Here is an 18,955-nt window from a genome sequence, read left to right on the forward strand (position 1 = left end):
GTTTTTTTTTTCTTTGGTTGTTGTTTTGTTGTTTTGTTTTTCAAGACAGGGTTTCTCTGTGTAGTCTTGGCTGTCCTGGATTCACTTTATAGACCAGGCTGGCCTCGAACTCACAGTGATCCACCTGCCTCTGCCTCCTGAGTGCTGGGATTAAAGGCGTGCGCCACCACACCTGGCCAAAAATACTAATTTTAAAATTTGTAACAAGATTTATCAGATTAACTACTTAGCTCAGCCTTTTTAGTTTTTGACCAAGAACAATAAAGGTATTTATAGTCCTTATTTATAATTTAAATAAATATTTATCATTAATTTTTAAAATATTTTAATTACCATGTAGGCAAATCTTAAATGTTTTGAATTTTATAGGTCAGCATAGTACTGCACATCCTGCACCTACTACACTTGCTAAGACATGTCATCCTTTGGTGGGGGTTGTTTTTTGTTTTTGTTTTTTGAGACAGGGTTTCTCTGTGTAGCCTTGGCTGTTCTGGACTCACTCTGTAGACCAGGCTGGCCTCGAATTCACAGAGATTGCCTCTGCCTCCCTGAGTGCTGGGATTAAAGGCTCCTGTCATTCTTATAAGAGGCTCTTTTGTGATTTTTCACAGGTGATTTTTCCTAAACAATTATGTTTCTGACTGGTCATTAGCCCCTCGTATGTATATGGTATAGACAAACATGCAATATTTTATTTCATTTTCTTCATAACTTTCAAAGTGTAGTAGTGAGATGAAGCAGGCATGGAATGTTCCCTAGACTAAGGTAAAATGTGGTGGCCTAGGTTGAGCTTGAAGCCAGCCAGGTTTCATTCGCCACTGTTCCCGGTGTTCCTACCTGAGGTGGGTCTTTCTGGGAACATAGGCCAGGGGCAGGCCTTGTGTAAAGTAGGTTTGTAGCAGATGGCCGAGAGATGGCCGAGAGTGCCTGAGTTGGGCTTTCCTTACCAAGGCTCTTCTTCTGTGTTGAAACTGAAAGCAAAACCTGTTTCCCTTGAGAGGATGAGCAGCGTTTGGGAATGCAGGAACACTGATGGTTCCTCTCTGTGTGCCACTGCTTCTTAGCACGTTTCGTTTCATGTCTTACACAGATGATCCATAGTTACAGACCTCCAACTGTTACAGTGCTGGTGACACTGTGGTCATCTGCTTCTCAGCACGGACAGTATTCTAAACGCTGGTATAGGTAGTGCAAGTCTGTTCCTATAGTTACCCCCATACTTTAGTAAGAGATGGTTTCATTTTATGAATGAGATAATTTAACTCAAAGATATTAACAGGACTGGCAAGATGGCTCAATGGGTAAAAACACTTGCTGCCAAACCTAAGGACCTGAGTTCAGTTCCCAGGACCCATGTTGTGGAAGAAGAGGAAGTTGTTTTCTGACTCCACACATGTACCCTGGGCACACACGTGCGTGCGCGCGCGCACACACACACACACACACACACACACACACACACACAGTAAATAAGTATTTTTAAAATCATGAATAAGAATAGATAAAGATGCCGCATACAAAATTTCTACAATGAAATGAACCCTTAGCTTTCATGAGAGTCCTCAATTATGCTTAGCTTCTGGTTTTTTCTTTTCATGTGTGTAGCTTTAAGGCTGTTTTTAAAATTCATGACATCTTCAACTTGAATCTCCAGTCATTCATGTGCTTGTAGATATTCATGGATTTTATAGACACTTGTTCCAATTCTTACCTTTTGGTGTCTGTAAGTTGTAATTTGCCTGGAAGTTTTTGATAAAAACTTACACTTCATCCAGTTCATCAGCAGCAGTAAAGTCACTAGATATCAGTGTTTTCTTATTATCTCTATTAATAATTCAGTTTTTCCCCATTTTTAATTGTTTTAGGTTGTCCTCATGTGAAAAAGACAGGGTTTGTTTGTTGCTTGGTACTTGTGTGGGGAAGCACATTCTGTTGCTGCTGCTGCTGCTGCTGAATTACTGGGGTGTCCAAGGGTTAGCTCCCACTCCCAGGAAGCAGCATTTTCATAGTGAAAGTTGGCCATCACAGCCTGAGATGACTGTAATAGTGATGGAGACAATGACTGCAGCTGGGTCTACGTTAAGTGTTACTCTAAATAGCGGCCATCAACTATCCTTAACTTTTCCAGCCCCACCAAACACTATGTCATCTTGTCTTTTGTTCATGAGTCCATGGACATCCTATTACAGTGCTGAAATCTGGAGTAAGGCTCTGGTCTATGTGGGCAAAGCCTCTGCCTTACCTGCCTCAATCTTCAGAGTATAACGAAGGAAAGGTGGTTTGTTCTCGTGTTATTTTTCCTTTTTTTTAACATTTAACTGCTGTATCTATTTTACTGTATGTGGGCTACACATAATGTTTATTCCTTGTGAAATGCTCTATGTCTGAATATTATTTTCATGAGCTTGCTCAAGGTCATAGAGCTATAGAAGGTGAGTGAAAATCAGAGCTCTGTCCCAAAGACTTTATTCTTTCTGCCTTGTGCTGCCTTCCTGTAGCGTGATGAGTGCTGTACTAATGACCTTTTAGTGGGTGCCACACTACCAGAAACCCATCTTCTGCTCTGTGGACAGTCATGGCTTCATTGGCAGTACTTACACATATTGGCACTAGACTTTTGTATTTGTATTTGACTTAGTAGTTGAAAAGGATTATCTTAGCTATATAAATTATAGGGCATAAGAATAAAATGGAAATCTGATTCTGCTACCCAAAATTAAAATTATAACATCACTTTACATTACATCTGTGTATGTGGGTTTCTTCTGTCTTATGTTATCTTCCCCAAATTGATAGCCACCACCCTGAATATTTTATCATTTCACCCATTTTTTTGTTTTAGTGAACAAAGTTTACTTTTATTCAGTTTTTATGGTACTATTATAATGTATAATAAAAACATGACACAGTAAGATAACGTAAACTTGTACATCAGAATTGGAGAGAACAAGAAAGAAACAAAAGACCCCAAAAGAAGGCACAAGAAACGGAGGCAAACTCAATCATTTGCATGGTCAGGAATCCAATATAAATTGGAAGCCATAATATATAGGCAGAGGGCACTCCCTCTGCCTCCTCTTCTGTGAGATTTCCTGAGCCGTGAGGGGAGGGATTTGATGAAGACTCCCATGACTGGCTGTGGGTCTCTGCATTTGTTCTCATCTGCTGCAGGAGGAAACTCTGATGATGGTTGAGCAAGAAAAGCACTGATGATGAGTACAGTAGAATGTCATTAGGCACAGTACTATTTGGTTTTATACTGTGTCCCCGGGCTATCTAGTCTTGGGTTCTTGGTCACCCAGGCAGTGTTGGATATGGGTTTCCTCTCACGGAGTGGGTCTTAAGTCAAGCTTTTGCTGCCATTGCCCTAGCCTGTCTTGCAGGCAGTGACTTAGGTTTACACAAAATTTTAAAAGGAAGCATTGTTCTCATACTTTTTTTTTAAAGTATCTTCTGTACAGTTTCCCCTACTATCTGCCTGTCATTAGTGGGGTGTGTTTGCTAAGAGTTATCAGCTAGTATTGAGATATGATAACTCAAAGCCCTCAAGTATCATGAGAACTCATTTTTATATTGTGTATTTTATGGGTACCGACAAATGAGTAGTTACAGGACCACAGTACACTTTAACTGCACTAAACACTGCTGGGCAATAGATGCTCATTCCCCACCTCCTCTCTAAACTGCTGGCACCCAGTAATCTCTCTAATGGTTTCTGTAAGTTTTTATTTTTTAGAGTCATATAGTGGGAATAATACAGATGGCATTCCTGGGAATATGCACTTAAGACTATGTAATACTCAAAAAAAAAAAAAAAAAAAGACTATGTAATACTCCATTGCATGGCTATTCGTTGCCTGTTTTGTTGTGCTTTGGATTATGAGCATTTATCAAAAAAGGAACTGAGATTCAGATTCTGTATAAACAAGTAGATAAATCCTAGGTAGCCCAAGTGGTAGATGACACGCTAAGAGTATATTTAGTTTCATGAGAGTTCCAGAGCGGCTATAGCATTTGGTGTTGATCTAGCAGTAAGCGCAAATCCTGTCAGTTATTTGGGGTTGGTTCATTCTAACAAGCACATAATGATATCTTACTGTCAAGTTGATTTATTTTCATTTATTTTTGATAATGGTTCTTTTTCAATTATATATTGAAAAAAGGATATCATTTGTGGCTTGATGTCATAGAAGTGTTCATTTTTAATCATATATAGCATCTCAGATTTCTCATTCATGATTATTCTTTTGGTATTTCATTTAAAAATAGCTCTTCAAACCCTTAGTTACCTTGAGTTTTCCAAAGAATTTGGAATCTTTATTTAAAGAATGTAGTTTTTGCATTTTCCACTTGGGTCTATGACCCATTTTTAATTTTTCTGTTAAAAAAAAAAAAAAGATAGTTTTTTTTTTTTTTTTGTTTGTTTGTTTGTTTTTTTCCTCATTCTCCCATCCTGATCTCTGGGATAGTGACCATCTTCTTTCTGTCCCTGACCTTCCTCTGTTGCCAGAATCAGTTGCCATATTTGTATGGGGATATTTCTCTTCTGTTCCACTGATTTGTCTCCTGGCTGCAGCCTCATTCTCTTGCTTGCTGCAGCTTAATGTAAATTGTAAAGAATAGCCGTGTTGGTGCCCAAGGTGTTTGTCACTGTTTTCTAGGCTGTTCTGGGTCTTTCCTTAGAAACCTCTCAGATCCACCTTAGCGTACTTTTAAGCTGCAGATGAACATGGTGGAATTAGAGTTGGAGTTGTGTTGCAACAGCAGATGACATGGGAGTGGTGGGTGCGTGGGTGACCCTGAGCGAATCTTCCTGCCCATGCACACAGAACGCCTCCATTTACTTAACCTTTGTTGTCTTCATCAGAGCGTCACTCTTCGCTTCATGCAGAGCTTCTGTGCACCTTGTCAGGTCTATGCCTAAAATATGTCTTAATTTGTAACTAAAATAATGTTAATGAAAGTAGTTGATTTTTGTATATTACCCTGATATGCTGGAAACACTGCAGACACTTACTCAATCCCAGCTGTGTTTCAGTTGATATTTAGATTTTCTTTATTTACAAATCATGGCGCTTTTTAAATTTTTTTTTTTTTTTTTTTTTTTTTAAGGAAAAACAGGAGTAATGAGGGGAATCTCCTTGCCTTGCTTCAGGTCTTAATACAAAAGAATCTTGTTTCCCCCTGCTGTTTGTGATAATAACTATAGGATTAATCTTTTTATATGTTCTTCATTAAATTGGCATCCTCTGTGCTTCTAGACTGCTGACTGTTTTCATCATAAGCGATACTGGATTTTCTCTACCTATTGATAATTATAATCACAATATTTTTCATTAGCTTCTGGGTTATATCATTTGCTTTTCAGGTATTGAACCAGCCTTGTATACCTATAAGAAATTTCACTTGATCATCATGTATTTATTTTCATGCATTATTTGATGCCACTGGCTAACATTTTGTTAAATATGTGTGCATGTATTTTCATGAGAGATAATGTTTTGTAGTTTTCTTTTCTTGTAATGTCTTTATTTGTTTTTTTATTAGGGTAATGCTGGCCTCACAGAATGAGTTAGTAAGTATTTCCTCTGCTTCTATTTTCTACAAGAGACTGGAGAATTAGTTTCATTTCTTCCTTCCACATTTGGCATTTACTTATCAGTAAATCCATCTGGGCCTGGTGCTTCCTGTTTTGGAAGTTAACCCTTGAATCCATTTAATTAAGCGATAGGCCTAATCATATCTGTCCCTTCTTGTATGACTTTCGGTAGTTTATGTCTTTTGGGAACTGATCTCCCACTCTTTTCCACCTTCTCTGGTTTTAATTAAACAGCTTATGTTTTCACTTGTTAGCATTTCAATTATATTCATTTTAATTTTTTTCTAGTGCTTATCCTAATATTTGCAAAATATCTTTAAGGTATAGTTTAAGGTAAGGGAACTCCCTTCATATGTCTGTACTTTTCAGTATGCAAAATTACTTGTTCTAACTCAAAGTTTAATTGACCTACTTTTTTAAGGGCACCCTGTGCTGCATCCCCTGTTGGCTTTATCCCCCTCCCAGCCTGATAGGAATCTGCTGTTTGGTATTAAGGTTCTGTTGTTGTTGTTGTTGGGCTTTTTATAGAATTCCAAGACTCTTGTTCTTTAAAAGTCTTGTTAATATCTTGGTTTCTCTTTCTAAGCAATAAAAAGAAACCCTGGTACCTCTCTTTTCCACCATCCCCACTCCACCCCACCCCCGCTCCCAGTTACGAGCTATTGAAGTCTGTATTCACTCTTCTTGTCTCACAAATCACACTGGTACTGTCTTATTGAGACAACGCTCAGATACAGACACATTACAGATGTTTTTTTTATTTTCTGTTGCTTGTACCTTAGGTCACTCTCTGAGTCACTTTCCTTCTTGTTGGCATTTGCTCTGTGAGTTTCTTCTCCGAAGACTTGTTGATGGTTAACACTCTAGCTTGTGTGTTTCTAAAAATTAAATACACTAAAAATAAAAATAAAAAAAACTGCTGGACATGCACAGACTTCTTTCTTATTATTTTGAAACAATATACTGCAACAACTAGCTATTATCTAGCATTGTCATTGAGTTGGATACTGAAGAACGTCACGGATGGTCTATAGTATATCGGAGTGCATATACTTGAGTACCTGAGAGTTCGGGCATACACATTGACCCAGTTGCTCATGGATAGCCACAGCACAGTTAGGTTTTGTTTGATTGGTTTTGGGTTTTCTTTCTTTTTTCTTTTTTCCCCCCTCATCTTGCAAAATAGTTTTGCTTTGATAAAGCATCATAGATTGGCCATTTGTTTTCTGCCATGTTGTTATCTTTTGTTTGATAATTTATTCTGGGCTCACGCTTGCCTACATAACTTATGGTCTTTAGGACCTGATTGAAGAGGCTGTCACTCCAGAGGGTTTGTATCTGCTCCTGGAAAGTTTGCCCCTTTTTTGAGATTTGTGAGTTTTCTCAGTGGTTATTTAATAATGAAACAAAAACAAAACCCTATCTTTTTAATATTATGAAGTTTTACTAGGTGTATTGTGTGTGTATTTCTTGTTTAGGTAATAGAATGCTTCTTAAATCTATAGATTCATCTTTAATCAATTTTGGAAATGTCTTAGCATCACCCTTTCAAGTGTTTTCCTTTTAGCTGGGACTTAATTGAAGTTAAAAATATCTTATTAGTCTAGTTCCTGCACTAAGCTCTTCAGCCTCTCAGCCTCCTGTTCTTAGTAACGTGTTGTGTGTGGCTGCAGGAATGTTTCCTGGTTTACTAAGCTACTGTGGGCATCTGCTTTTTTGGCATAACTGATTGTGTCAAAGTTACATTTATTGTATAAAACTCCTATTTGGTTATATTATAGATATGCTTAGTCATCTCTGTCCGCTTAATTTAGAGTTAAAAAAACAAATCGCATACAAGTTCTGTCTGATAATTTTAGCATCTAGAGTTGGTTTAGTGTTTGTGAATACTAAGTTATTGTATATCATGGCCAATATTTGGTTTATCTTAATATGTGAGGATTTTGAGGTCCTAAATTAAGCATTTTGTCTCTCTCAGAGTTTGTCTTCTTAACAGACTATGCTATATGTATGGGACCATACAGTCCTAGTTTGAGGGTTTCTGCATTTGAGGGTATCAGTGGAACAGCTCTCCTGTTTTGACCTCAGCCCTTGGAATAAACCACCTTGGCCTTGATAGTTACCACTTTTTAAAAATGAAAATGGCATAAGTAGATTCATTAAAAATGTTAGTTGATGTCAGAAATAATAGTGATTAAACGAACTTTATCGGTGAAAAAAATCAGTAATTTAAAATCATTCCGTATTTAATAAAAGAACTGAGCTGGGAGCCAGCAAGATGGGTTAGCAGGTTAAGGCTCTTACCACCAACCCTGACGATCTGAGCTCTGTGCCTGGAGCTCACACAGTGGAAGAGCTGATACAGCAGTTTCCTTTTGATCACAACATATGTGCAGCAGCATGTATATAGCATACTCACAAATCATGTGTGCACACGATACATACATATAATAGAGCCTTTGAAATCAAGTTGTTTAATATTAACCCCTTTACTTCTTTAAGTGTTTTAAAAACTTAACAAAATCCCATTAACTCCTCAATAAATTCACATTCATTTACCAAAGAACAAAGAAATCCAAAAGAGCCTTAGAAACTGTATTTTTACTTCCTGAGAACCGTCGTCTCGTTCTGAAAACACAAACAACAAGGACAGCATATTGTGTGAGTGGTGTTATTTCTCTCCTGATTGGAAGAAACAGGATTATCCCTTCTATGAGACTCATTTTTTATATTTAAAATTCCTAAAAGCCACTACAGCGTTCATATTTTGTAATTCAAAGGCTTTGAGTAGTTTCTGCTTTCTTAGGAGAATCTAAGTAATCTGTAAATATGATTAGGAAGTCTTATTTATTTATTTATTTATTTATTTATTTATTGGGCCATTGTTTGTTTGGGTTTTTGTTGTTGTTTTGAGACGGAGTCTCACTATTATGAAGCTCTGGGTATCCTGGAACTCACTCTGTAGACTACCCAACTTGGAGTTTTCTTCTTTGTTGGTTTTAATTTGTTTCTGTTTTCTCCCTATCAAGTTCAGTTTGTGTTTTCCAATTACCTTTGGGGAATGGGGTCTGCCCTGGAATATGATAGACCAGCAAGGCTCACGCCATTGGAGAAAGCTGGCTCTCCCTCTTCCAGTTAAGGTATTGCAACAGCTCCTCGGCTAAACTGTCCCACCATGTGCCCGGACTTTGCCGGCTTTAACTTAGGCAGCCCTTGTGCACACTGTAACGATCACTGCGAGCTATTTGTGTATCAACCCTGTTATGTCCAGAAGATATGGTTTCTTTGAAGTCATCCAGCACCTCTGGCTCTTATAATCTTTCTTCCTCATCTTCCCTGGGATCCCTGTGCCGTATGGGGGAGAGGTGTGATAAGACATCACATTTAGAACTGAGCATTCACTCTGGAGTCTCTTCTCTGTCCACTGACTGACTGTGGACTGTGGTTCTTGGTTAGTCACCATGTGTCAACAAGAGAGGCCTCCAGAGACAGGCCTTCTGATCTGCAAGTCTAGCGGTAAGCCTGTAGAAGTCCTTTGGTGCTGTCTGCTTAGCGCTTTCAGGAAGATGAACATGGTCTGTTCATGAGATTGGGATTGAGAGCAACTCCCAAACTTACTACTCTTGTTGCTCTTTGTCCCTCTAGAATAGAGTTTTATAAATTTTATTCTGCATCTACATTGATAACTATGGAAATGAATGCTTACAAAAATAATTTCTTCTAAGACTCCAGAGACTGCAGGTGCTGTTTAATTCTGTGGTGTAGGGAAGTCATGATGCTTCTTTCGATTGACCTCAGTGTTGTATCCAAACCACAACTGAAGACATGACATTAGCTGGAGTGAGCATGGGGTTAAGCAGAAGTTCGTGTTTTCCTTACTAGTCTATATTTCACCATCAACAGTGTGACACACAGTATAAAACGGAGCAGGTTGTTCCTTTTAGGCTTAGTCTTGTGGATACTTCTGTGTATAGATCATGAGTTACCAAAACATTAACATTCATGAAAGCCTTAATTTAATAGTCTATATTGGAAATTTTATCTCATTGTTATCCATATTTTAAAAGAAATGCATTTCTATACTCAGTTTTTTTCTTTGTCAATTTACAGGCTTTATTTATGACAGCTTTTTTTTTTTTTTTTTTTTTGTCTTCTCTTCTCCATAGTATAAGTATATATTAGCATTTAAAGGAGCATGAAGCCAAGCGTTCCCTCTGTAGTCCCAGCCAAGTGATGCCGTGATAACCCCAGCGCTTGAAAATGGATGCAGAAAGATGAGGGTTCTTGGGAATCTTCAGCTACATATCAAGTTTGAGGGTAGCCAAATCTACATTAGACTTTCTCTTTAAAAAAATTAAAATAGAATAAATTAAGACCCAATGAATTTATAAGACCTGGGAAGGAAGGAATATATATTTTAAAAACTAAATTTATAATTTGTCTTGCCAATTAAAAAATACTGGATTTTTAAAATTTATTTTTTATTTTTGAGATGGGGTCATTATGTGGACCTGGCTGGCCTAGAAGTAATTATATAAATAAAGTTGACCTCAAACTCAGAGATCTGACTGCCGCTGCCTCTGGAATTCTAGAATTAAATCTGTGTGCCATCATGTCACAAACCATACATACATACATACATACATACGTACATATGTACATACTATATATATATGTATATAGTAACACACAATATATATTAAAAAAAAATATATATATATATATATATTTTTTTTTTTTTAATAAGAGTGGTCCAGACAGATGACCCAGCAGATAAAAATGTCACTTGCTGCCAAGCCTATTGACCTGAGTTGAGTCACTGGGTGCTCACATGGTAGAAGGTGAGAGCTGACATCTGCAAATTGTCAGACCCAAGTCAGACACATGTCCCCCTTCTCTCTGTCTCTCTCTATCTCTCTCAAATACACACTTTAATGTAATAAAATATATGAATGAGAAAGATAGGCTTCTGACATTAAAGAAACCGGATCTTCATCACATTAGACAGTCTTTCATTATATTAATGACTCCTATTTCAGCAATGTTGACAAAACAGGTTTTTAAGAATGTTTATAAAACCAATCGTTTTATAAGCATTATTTCACTCCCCCTCAGGAAGTGTGTTTAATTTATACACAAAGGAGTAATAACTTAGAAGTAGCTATACGAATAGTGCTAACTAGTGGGAATGAAGGAACACAGTACATCTGTGTCGCGGTGTCAAGATTATTTATTTATTCATTTATTTATTTTATTTATTTACTTGGTTTTTTGACACAGCGTTTCTCTGTGTAGCCTTGACTGTCCTCCCTTTGTAGACCACGCTAGCCTCGAACTCATAGAGATCCACTTGCCTCTGCATCCCTAGTGCTGGGGTTAAAGGAATGCACCACCATGCCCGCCTGTGAAAATTCTTTTTGAGGAAACTCATGATTAACTCTAACAGCACATTTCGTCACAGGGTAGTACGTAGACTCCTCTGCCCCAAATGAATTTAGAATATGGAAAAGTAAAGCAAGACCAGGACTGCTCATTTTTCATATCTTAAGTTTTCTTTCATCCTTATCAAAAATTGTATTATTCTGGCATGATAGCACACAGATTTAATCCCAGAACTCCAGAGGCAGATGCAGATAGATCTCTGTGAGTTTGAGGTCAGTTCAATTATTTCCAGGACAGCCAGGACCACATAATGATACCTACCCTGTCTCAAAAATAAAAAATAACTTAAGTACCTCAGTGTTTTTTAATTGGTAGATCTTTATTGTTGTCAGTCTGAAACTGAAATTTAAATTTCAGGAGAGTCATCCCAGATATTCAAAATAGTCACCTTAAACCTCAAAGGAAAGCCACAGATAAGAGGCTATTCTAGCTCTAATTTAATCCTTAGGTAAGTGGTAAGAGATGGAGCTCTCACTAGACACTGCTAGGCAGGCCTCAGGCTTCTGTAAACACATCCCGTTTGCTTTACTCCGAACTGTTTGCTTTGTGTTCTCATTAAAGCCTACTGTAGTGAAACCCTGTCAGGGCCGGAAGGTAAACTTCTCTGTGGGAGGAACCACCTACCAGAGCCAGGCCCAGGATTCTGAGCCAAGCCCAGGACAGCAGCAGCTGCTGGGGATGATCCCCATGATCGCGGCTTCCTTTTCCGTTTCTAGCCGCATGGCTGCACAGCCATCAGCAGCCACTGAACCTGGACCTGTTCTGGGTTTACTGGTCATCAATACATTGTAAATAACTAAACGAGAGCCTATCATGTGTGAGTTAGCTTGGCTGGGTTTTGCAGGTGCGGCCTTTAGTGTAACCTGTTGAGGTCAATCACAAGAAGCATTACAGCTCAGAAGAATCACCGTGTGTCTGTGTTAGCTCTACTATATTGTGGGAACTTGTAATTATGTTGTGGTCTGGAAGGTCTGTAATTGTTGTGTCGAACCTGAGGAAACTTGTGAGGTTTTTGTGTGTGTTTTCTGTAATAGTTTTTACCTGTAATAAAGGGTTTTCAAATTCAGCACAAAGCAGGAAGAGCAGCCTAAGCAGTTTTAAAAGATTAAGAACTTCCCAGAGGAATCCAGAATGTGGGAAGTAAAGTTTTTGTCATGAATAACCACTATAGACCGAGCCCAGAGAAGTGAAGCGAAGCCAGAAGACCTGAGAGAAGACGCAGTCCTTCAGCAAGACAAAGCTGAGGGGATGCAGTGGGAGGGAGGCAGCCGTCCCAGGGCTGTCCAGGCCAGCTAGTCAGCTGAAGCCATAGGCTCCAGGCTCAGGCAGACCCTCTCAGATGAGATGAGGACAGTATCAGTGTCTGGCTTCTCCATGTGAGCACACTTGCACACACCACACATGGGGTGGGGAGGGAGAGGCTTGTGCACAGACTGGGAGGCTGTTCAAACTAGTTCCTGCCCCAGAAATTTCTATATGACCTGCTATAAAAAAATGGGTTTATAAATCAGACATGTATCAACCACAAATCATAAATTTATTTTTAAACAATCCTTTGGTGACTTATAAAAACCAAAAGAAATCTGCATACTAATGAGATAGATGTGCTTGTTTTTGTTTAAGGGCTTAAATCTTGGCTGAACATTTATTAATTTAGAACATAAAATGTCACAATATAACATTTTTCAGTTAATGATTGCATAATTGTCACTTCTGAGACACTACATAAGTATTTAGAACAAAGTGACCAAAATATGTTTAGGTATCTTTCAGAAGTTTTTGAAAATTCTGTCCTAATTCTAAGCAAAAATTTATTGAGTGTGCTCAACTCATCAGCTGCTTACACAGCAGTTTTTGAAATAAAATTTTGTAACAGTAAAATTCGGAGATATATTAAATTGATCCTCTTGTGCTGGGAAATGGTGGTAGGGGCGTATTACAACTATGTTTTCCATAATTAAGCCACTATGTTTCTTAAAACCAGAAGACATTGTGTATACAGTAAACAGTAAACACTGCAGTTCCTAATACAGAATAGTGCAAGCAGGGGCATTGTGGGCCTCTGCTGTCAGCATGGTGCAGTGGCGAGAGCAGTCAAACATTCATATGCTGTGTGTTCAGAGCTGGCAGAAGGGAAATCTCAGAAAGTAGCCAGCAAATGCTGCCTGAAATACCTTTATTACACATCGGGCTTCTGGTTTGTTTTTTTGTATTAAGCATCCATTTTACTGTGTCCAAATTTTTGTATCAAATTTAAGAATTTGTAAATTAGACACACTTCTGAAAGCTTACCTATTTTGATAGATTTTTTTTTTCTGCTTCATTTTTCCATAAATAAATTTTATCCTATTGCTTGCCCTTTTCCCCCTGTGACACAGACGGGTGTACTTGTCACAGGGGCCGAGAAGAAATTCTAGGACCATGGCCCTTAGTATGCTGTGTTTGGATGCAGTCATGGTTGGTTACCACTCTCTTTGTAGGTTTTGGTTAAATTCCGCCTGTGTCAGTACAGCATCTTGTACGTTTCTGCTTTAAGAAATCTGCTTTAAGTCCAGTCTGCATTAAATTGTCCTTAAAGTAAACATATTTTCTACTAGTTGGATGCACTGGTAAAACAGTCATGTATATTTTAACTGTAGTTTCCATTTAAATTTCTTTGATTTCTGGTGTGGACTGGGGAAAAAAATGCTTCTCTTCTCCCATTTAAATCTCTCCCTTTGCCTTCTCTTTCTCGCCTGTCTTTTCTTTTTATATACATATTCTCAACTGTCAGTGGAATTATTGTCTTCCTGTTTCCATACTCAGGTAGTGTCAGTGGCTGAGTACCACCGCAGGATCGACGCTCTAAACACTGAAGAACTGCGCACACTCTGCAGACGCCTCCAGGTGCCCCCTTCTGTAGCTTAAACTCCTTTGGAGATGAAATGCTCCCTGTTTTTAGTGTCCTTTCTCAAGACAAATCTCATATTAAAGGGATTTGTCTTGAATGAAGCACTAAAATAAGCCACCAGGAAATTCCTTTTTGTCTTCAAAAATGGTTTCGCCTTGGAGAGCTGTAGGACTCCATTTTCTCTCTTTCTTTCTTTTCCTCTTTGCTATCATCTTTCACTAGAAAGTTTTCACAACAATTCAGCCACGTGAGAACTATTCTCAGCATTATGTATTTCTTTGAACTATGAGTTTTCATTAAATTTTGACGTTGGGAGAATATTGGGTTTTGTGAATGGACCTATATTGACTAAAGTTTGAAAGAAACTAGACAGTAGGAAAATTATAAAAAATCTTAATGGAAAGTAAGGCTTAGGTATTTTCTCTTCAAGGCTGTATCAACTGTATAACCTATGGATAAAAATCTTAATGGACAAATTGGTTTGTTCTTGAGGCATTCTTGGTTGGTTTAGAAATGCTTTGGGATAATATAGGGAAGGCGCTTGAGCTAGGTACATTATTTAAAATGTTCTAAAATAATCTGTGTTATTTAAAAAAAAACAAGGTAATAAAATTGAAAACTCATTTTTTTCAGTTTGTGTTTCCTTTTTATAAAAGTATGCTTTATGCTTTCATTGCTTTTCTAGACTGACTAGTTCTCTTTTAATTTTCCCAATGCTGCCTTGGATTTGTGTTTTGTTCTGTTTTAACTTTTCACATCATTGAAATAAAGGTAATACAATGATGTGAAAGTTGTCATACTTAGCTTCTCATCAGAAACAATACAATTCTAGAACATGTATTGGCTGAAAATACAAACTGTCCGGCCTTGGCAAGAGATGTGCTGCAGGACCAGGATTCCACTCCTGAGTGGCACCTGGCTCGGAGCTTTGCTGCATTTTAGTTATCTGCTCCAACAGAATTCTGTGGGGTTTTCAGTTGAAATGTTTCATCAACAATAATTATGGTTTTTATTTGTTAGGATTACTGTGTTTTAGATCCTAAAACTAACCAAAAATGTAAGCTCTAATGATAGAATATAAAGTAAGTTTTTTAATTACCATTTTTGTCATTTTCTGAATACCACTGTGCTGATTTCTACATATAAACACAACCAATTCATCTAACCTTTAATTGTGAACAAATTAATTTTAATATTTATTGTTTGGTCCCAGTAGATGAAAAGTAATAGTTTTAATAAGTTAAAAAATAGAAGGCAGTTTTACAAAATGATTGCGTCAATGAAGCAAACAAATACATCCCAATGAAAAGGAAATTATTCACTTAGTCTACTATTCTTTAAAATTTTCATGCAAGAATTAATAATTTTGACAATCTTTGTATTTTGTGTAAAAAAAAAAAAATAATAGCACATATCTTAAAGAGCACTTAGTTGAACAGCTGTCTGGCTCCCCTTGTCCTTAATGACTGAGATGCGCATGCAGGTTTCCTGTCTCCCAGACACAGGAGAGACAGCACGTGTTGCCAGTTCTTCCTCGTATCCTGGATGAAGTGGACTTGTTCTAACCTCTTGTGCATCGGGCACACTGTCTGTCCTTTAATGGAGCATCCTTTGCCCTGTGAAATCTTTCCCCACCTGTGCTTAATAAAGTTTCGGTGAACTCAAAAGGCTGAAATGTGCAGAACCTCTCCCAAGTGTATATTGACACTGCTGCTATTTATTCTTTAGATTACTACAAGGGAAGACGTACACTCAAAGCAGGCTGCTCCAGCAAAGGCAGACCTGGAGCCTGAATCTTTCCGACCAAACCTAAGTGACCCCAGTGACCTCTTACTGCCCGATCAGATTGAAAAGGTATGCCATGTCACCTGCAGCGTCTGAGTATGTGCACTGAGAGGGAAACAGCCCCCTCAGTGACTGCAGCCACAGGGCTCCTGCTGTTGCTCTTCCTCCTCATGAAGAGTTAGTGGGTGGAGCAGAGTGTCTCCCATAGCAGGTGCTGAAGTTCTAACAGAAGGGAAGCTTAGGTGAGGCACTGGGGTGGCCAAGCTTGCTGTTTGTTCTGGTCTCTAAAGCTGGGTCTTAGTGTGGACCCTAAGCTGCACTTCAAACCCCTGACTCCCTGCCCTCAGCCCTGGCACTCGGATGGGAGTGCCTCACTGCTCCTGGCAATCATCGGTTTGTTATGTGTCCAGTTACGTGTTCTGTGTGTGCTATCTCATGCTTTTGGTATCAAAGCTCTTGAAATTACAGATACTGTTGTGCATATTCTTGGTAGGTGAAGAAATTTTTCATGTAGAAGCAATCATGTATTTGTTCAGTGTCCTGTAGCTATAAAAGATTTTCAATATGACTAGTCCATTTGAACAATTGGGCTAGAAGTTGATCCACTGTTTTTGTTAATTTGGTATAGCACAAGCGATAAGCAAGCCCTATTTCTTATCTCTGTTGCGAATTTGATTCGACGTTACTGAGGAGTGTGTGATTATTGTTGCAATATCGCAGAATCAGTAAGGAGACAGTTTCTGATGTTTTTTTTTTAAGTCTGCATTGTATATGTGTGATTAAGTTGCAGCTGCTGATGCTTGCACTCAAGTAAATAGTACATTTGTTTCCCTAAGCTTACTAAGCATCTTCCACCAAGAACCATCGGCTATCCATGGACTCTTGTGTACGGCACTGGGAAGCACGGCACGAGTTTGAAGACCCTTTATCGGACAATGACAGGTTTAGACACTCCAGTGCTGATGGTGATTAAAGACAGTGATGGGCAGGTATGAAAAGCTAGATCCTCTGTCCTTTCAGCATATTTACCTAATAAAATGTATTTCATCAGTATATCTTAGTGCATAATTATTATTGTTTCATGGCACAAGGCAATACTGCATAGTCTAGAGGCTAAATGTAAGCATTAGTAGGGTGAGAGTTCTGTGTTGAAAGAAAACTGTATGGTAGAGACAACTTGATCATAGCATATCTTTAAAGGTCAGCATATTATGCTAGGTGTATCAGAGCCCAGAGAAAGTGTTTGCGTCTGTGAGGAAAGTAAGAGTGAGGCTTTTAAGAATGAACAGATGTTTATAAGTATTTTTTTTTTTTTTGCATTTATTCTTTGGTGACTTCATGTACGTACATGATGTATTTTTTTCATATTCACCCACTAAAGCCCTGTATTATTCTTACTAAATTAAACTCCTCTCTCTTCCCAAAAAGTGCCCATCCTACTTTCATGTCATGTGAGGGACATGGTGTTGTGTGTGCCACTATGGGTTGTTTGCATAAATTGGGAGTTATTTCTGGAGCATGGGACAGATACTAGTGGCTTACCACCGGGAAAAAAAAAAAATGAGACTCCTTCCCTATCAGTAATCAGTAGGTAGTTTTTAAGAGTTAAAGGTCACTGTGCAATAATAAAAGCAAAATCACACATAGAAAAGAGAAACATCGGACAGTGACGAGAGAATGCAAAGGCAGTATCAAGTAACAGACAACAGTGGTGCTACTAGTCCTTGCTGGTGTTTGTTCTGTACTGGGACTTCACTCATGGCCTGAGCGGGGGGGGCGGGGGGGGCGTGTCTAATCTTCAGACCTGCGGAGATTAATAGTCATCCCTGCTTTAGAGTTGTTAACTCTCCTGAGGTGATTTACTCAAGGGCAGGCACTAGAGTCAGTGAAAATAATAGAACTACTGCTACATACCAAAGCACATAGATAAATATTGAAAGCATAGTACTGGTTTGTAAATCAGAAAGGGAAAAGTTCTTTACTTAGGATTCTATGTATAGAAAATTCATAATGAGCAAATGAACCTATGATATTGTCAGATAGTAACTTCCTCCCGGAAGTGGGGCTCATGAGAAGAGGCACACAGGGCTTTCTAAGGACTAGTGACGTTCTCTGTCTTGGTCTAAGTCTATAGTACATGGGGTTCATAATTTTAATTGAACAGCACATTTATATCCAGTGCACATTTCTTTAAGATAACCTTTTATATGTAAGTTTTTTTAATTAATACTGTGAGATAGAATGTTGGACACATCTGTCAACTCTGACTCTGTCCTTTCTTGATATGAAAGCTTGGGCTCACAGCACTAGAATATCCACAGTTCATCCGCAGCTGATTTTTATTAGGGTATATAATGTAAGCTTTCAACAGTCACAGCCATTCAAACCAGAGTGTGCCCTTAGGGACTTCTCTGTGGAATGGTGCAGGAAAGGAAGGACTTCCGGTTTTCTTCACACTGTGATCCAGTAGAGGCCCGTATATACTATAAACAGACTGAGTTTGTTCTCTTAGTGTATTTAACACTTTCAGGTAGTATAGTCACTCTATTTTTTTTTTTTCATCAAAGCCAAAAAAATAAAAAATAAAAAATCTCTTCTCCAGTCATTGAGAAGCCTCTGTGCTCTGTACAAATAGGACTGTGACAACCCAGAAGCTTGTCAGCCCCTGAGGAGAAGGACTCCCCAGTCACTGTGCGCACTGTGCTGAGGCATGTGTGTGGAGAGGGAGGCACATGAAATAAACTCATGCTGGTGGCCTTAAACTTGCCCTTTGTGCCCTCAGGTGTTTGGTGCGTTGGCATCGGAGCCATTTAAAGTAAGTGATGGCTTTTATGGTACCGGAGAAACATTTGTTTTCACATTCTGTCCAGAATTTGAGGTAAGAAAAGTAATTTCTACAGTGCAAGTTATAAAAAAGGAGATAATATGAAAGCTCATGAAGACTAATCAGTGCTTTTGTCTCCGTAGGACATAGCAACCAGTAGAGTCCATGTGTAGAACTCCATGTACAGCTCGTTAGGTTTAATCTGCATTAGTGCTTGTGCTCAGTCCTGTTGATGTTCTTTAAAGCGGTCTGATAAATGTGATTGTATATTAACTATATGCAATGGAAATGTCACAGCCGTATTGAAACTTGTGACCATAGCAGTCAGTCTTCCAGTAACTTGCCAAAACAAACATAAAGGGAAAGAGGCACTACCCACTATATGTCCTCTAGCTTTTAGGGAACATGAAGATGT

At 38.4% G+C, this 18,955-nt stretch overlaps 1 protein-coding gene across 3 annotated transcripts in view; it reads left to right on the forward strand.

The window, feature by feature from the left end:
- The window catches only part of LOC127201155 (oxidation resistance protein 1), a 65,249-nt gene that overhangs the window by 43,871 nt on the left and 2,423 nt on the right, over window positions 1-18,955 (forward strand). For 2 of the 3 annotated variants that reach the window (XM_051159528.1, XM_051159527.1), the window contains 4 exons: window positions 13,847-13,927; window positions 15,660-15,785; window positions 16,553-16,705; window positions 18,499-18,594. In XM_051159528.1, the coding sequence (XP_051015485.1) occupies window positions 13,847-13,927; window positions 15,660-15,785; window positions 16,553-16,705; window positions 18,499-18,594 (456 nt within the window). The remainder of the gene's footprint in view (window positions 1-13,846; window positions 13,928-15,659; window positions 15,786-16,552; window positions 16,706-18,498; window positions 18,595-18,955) is intronic. The other variant, XM_051159529.1, reaches the window with a different exon arrangement.

The sequence above is a fragment of the Acomys russatus genome, chromosome 17, assembly GCF_903995435.1.
Source record: "Acomys russatus chromosome 17, mAcoRus1.1, whole genome shotgun sequence".
Lineage (NCBI taxonomy): Eukaryota > Metazoa > Chordata > Mammalia > Rodentia > Muridae > Acomys > Acomys russatus.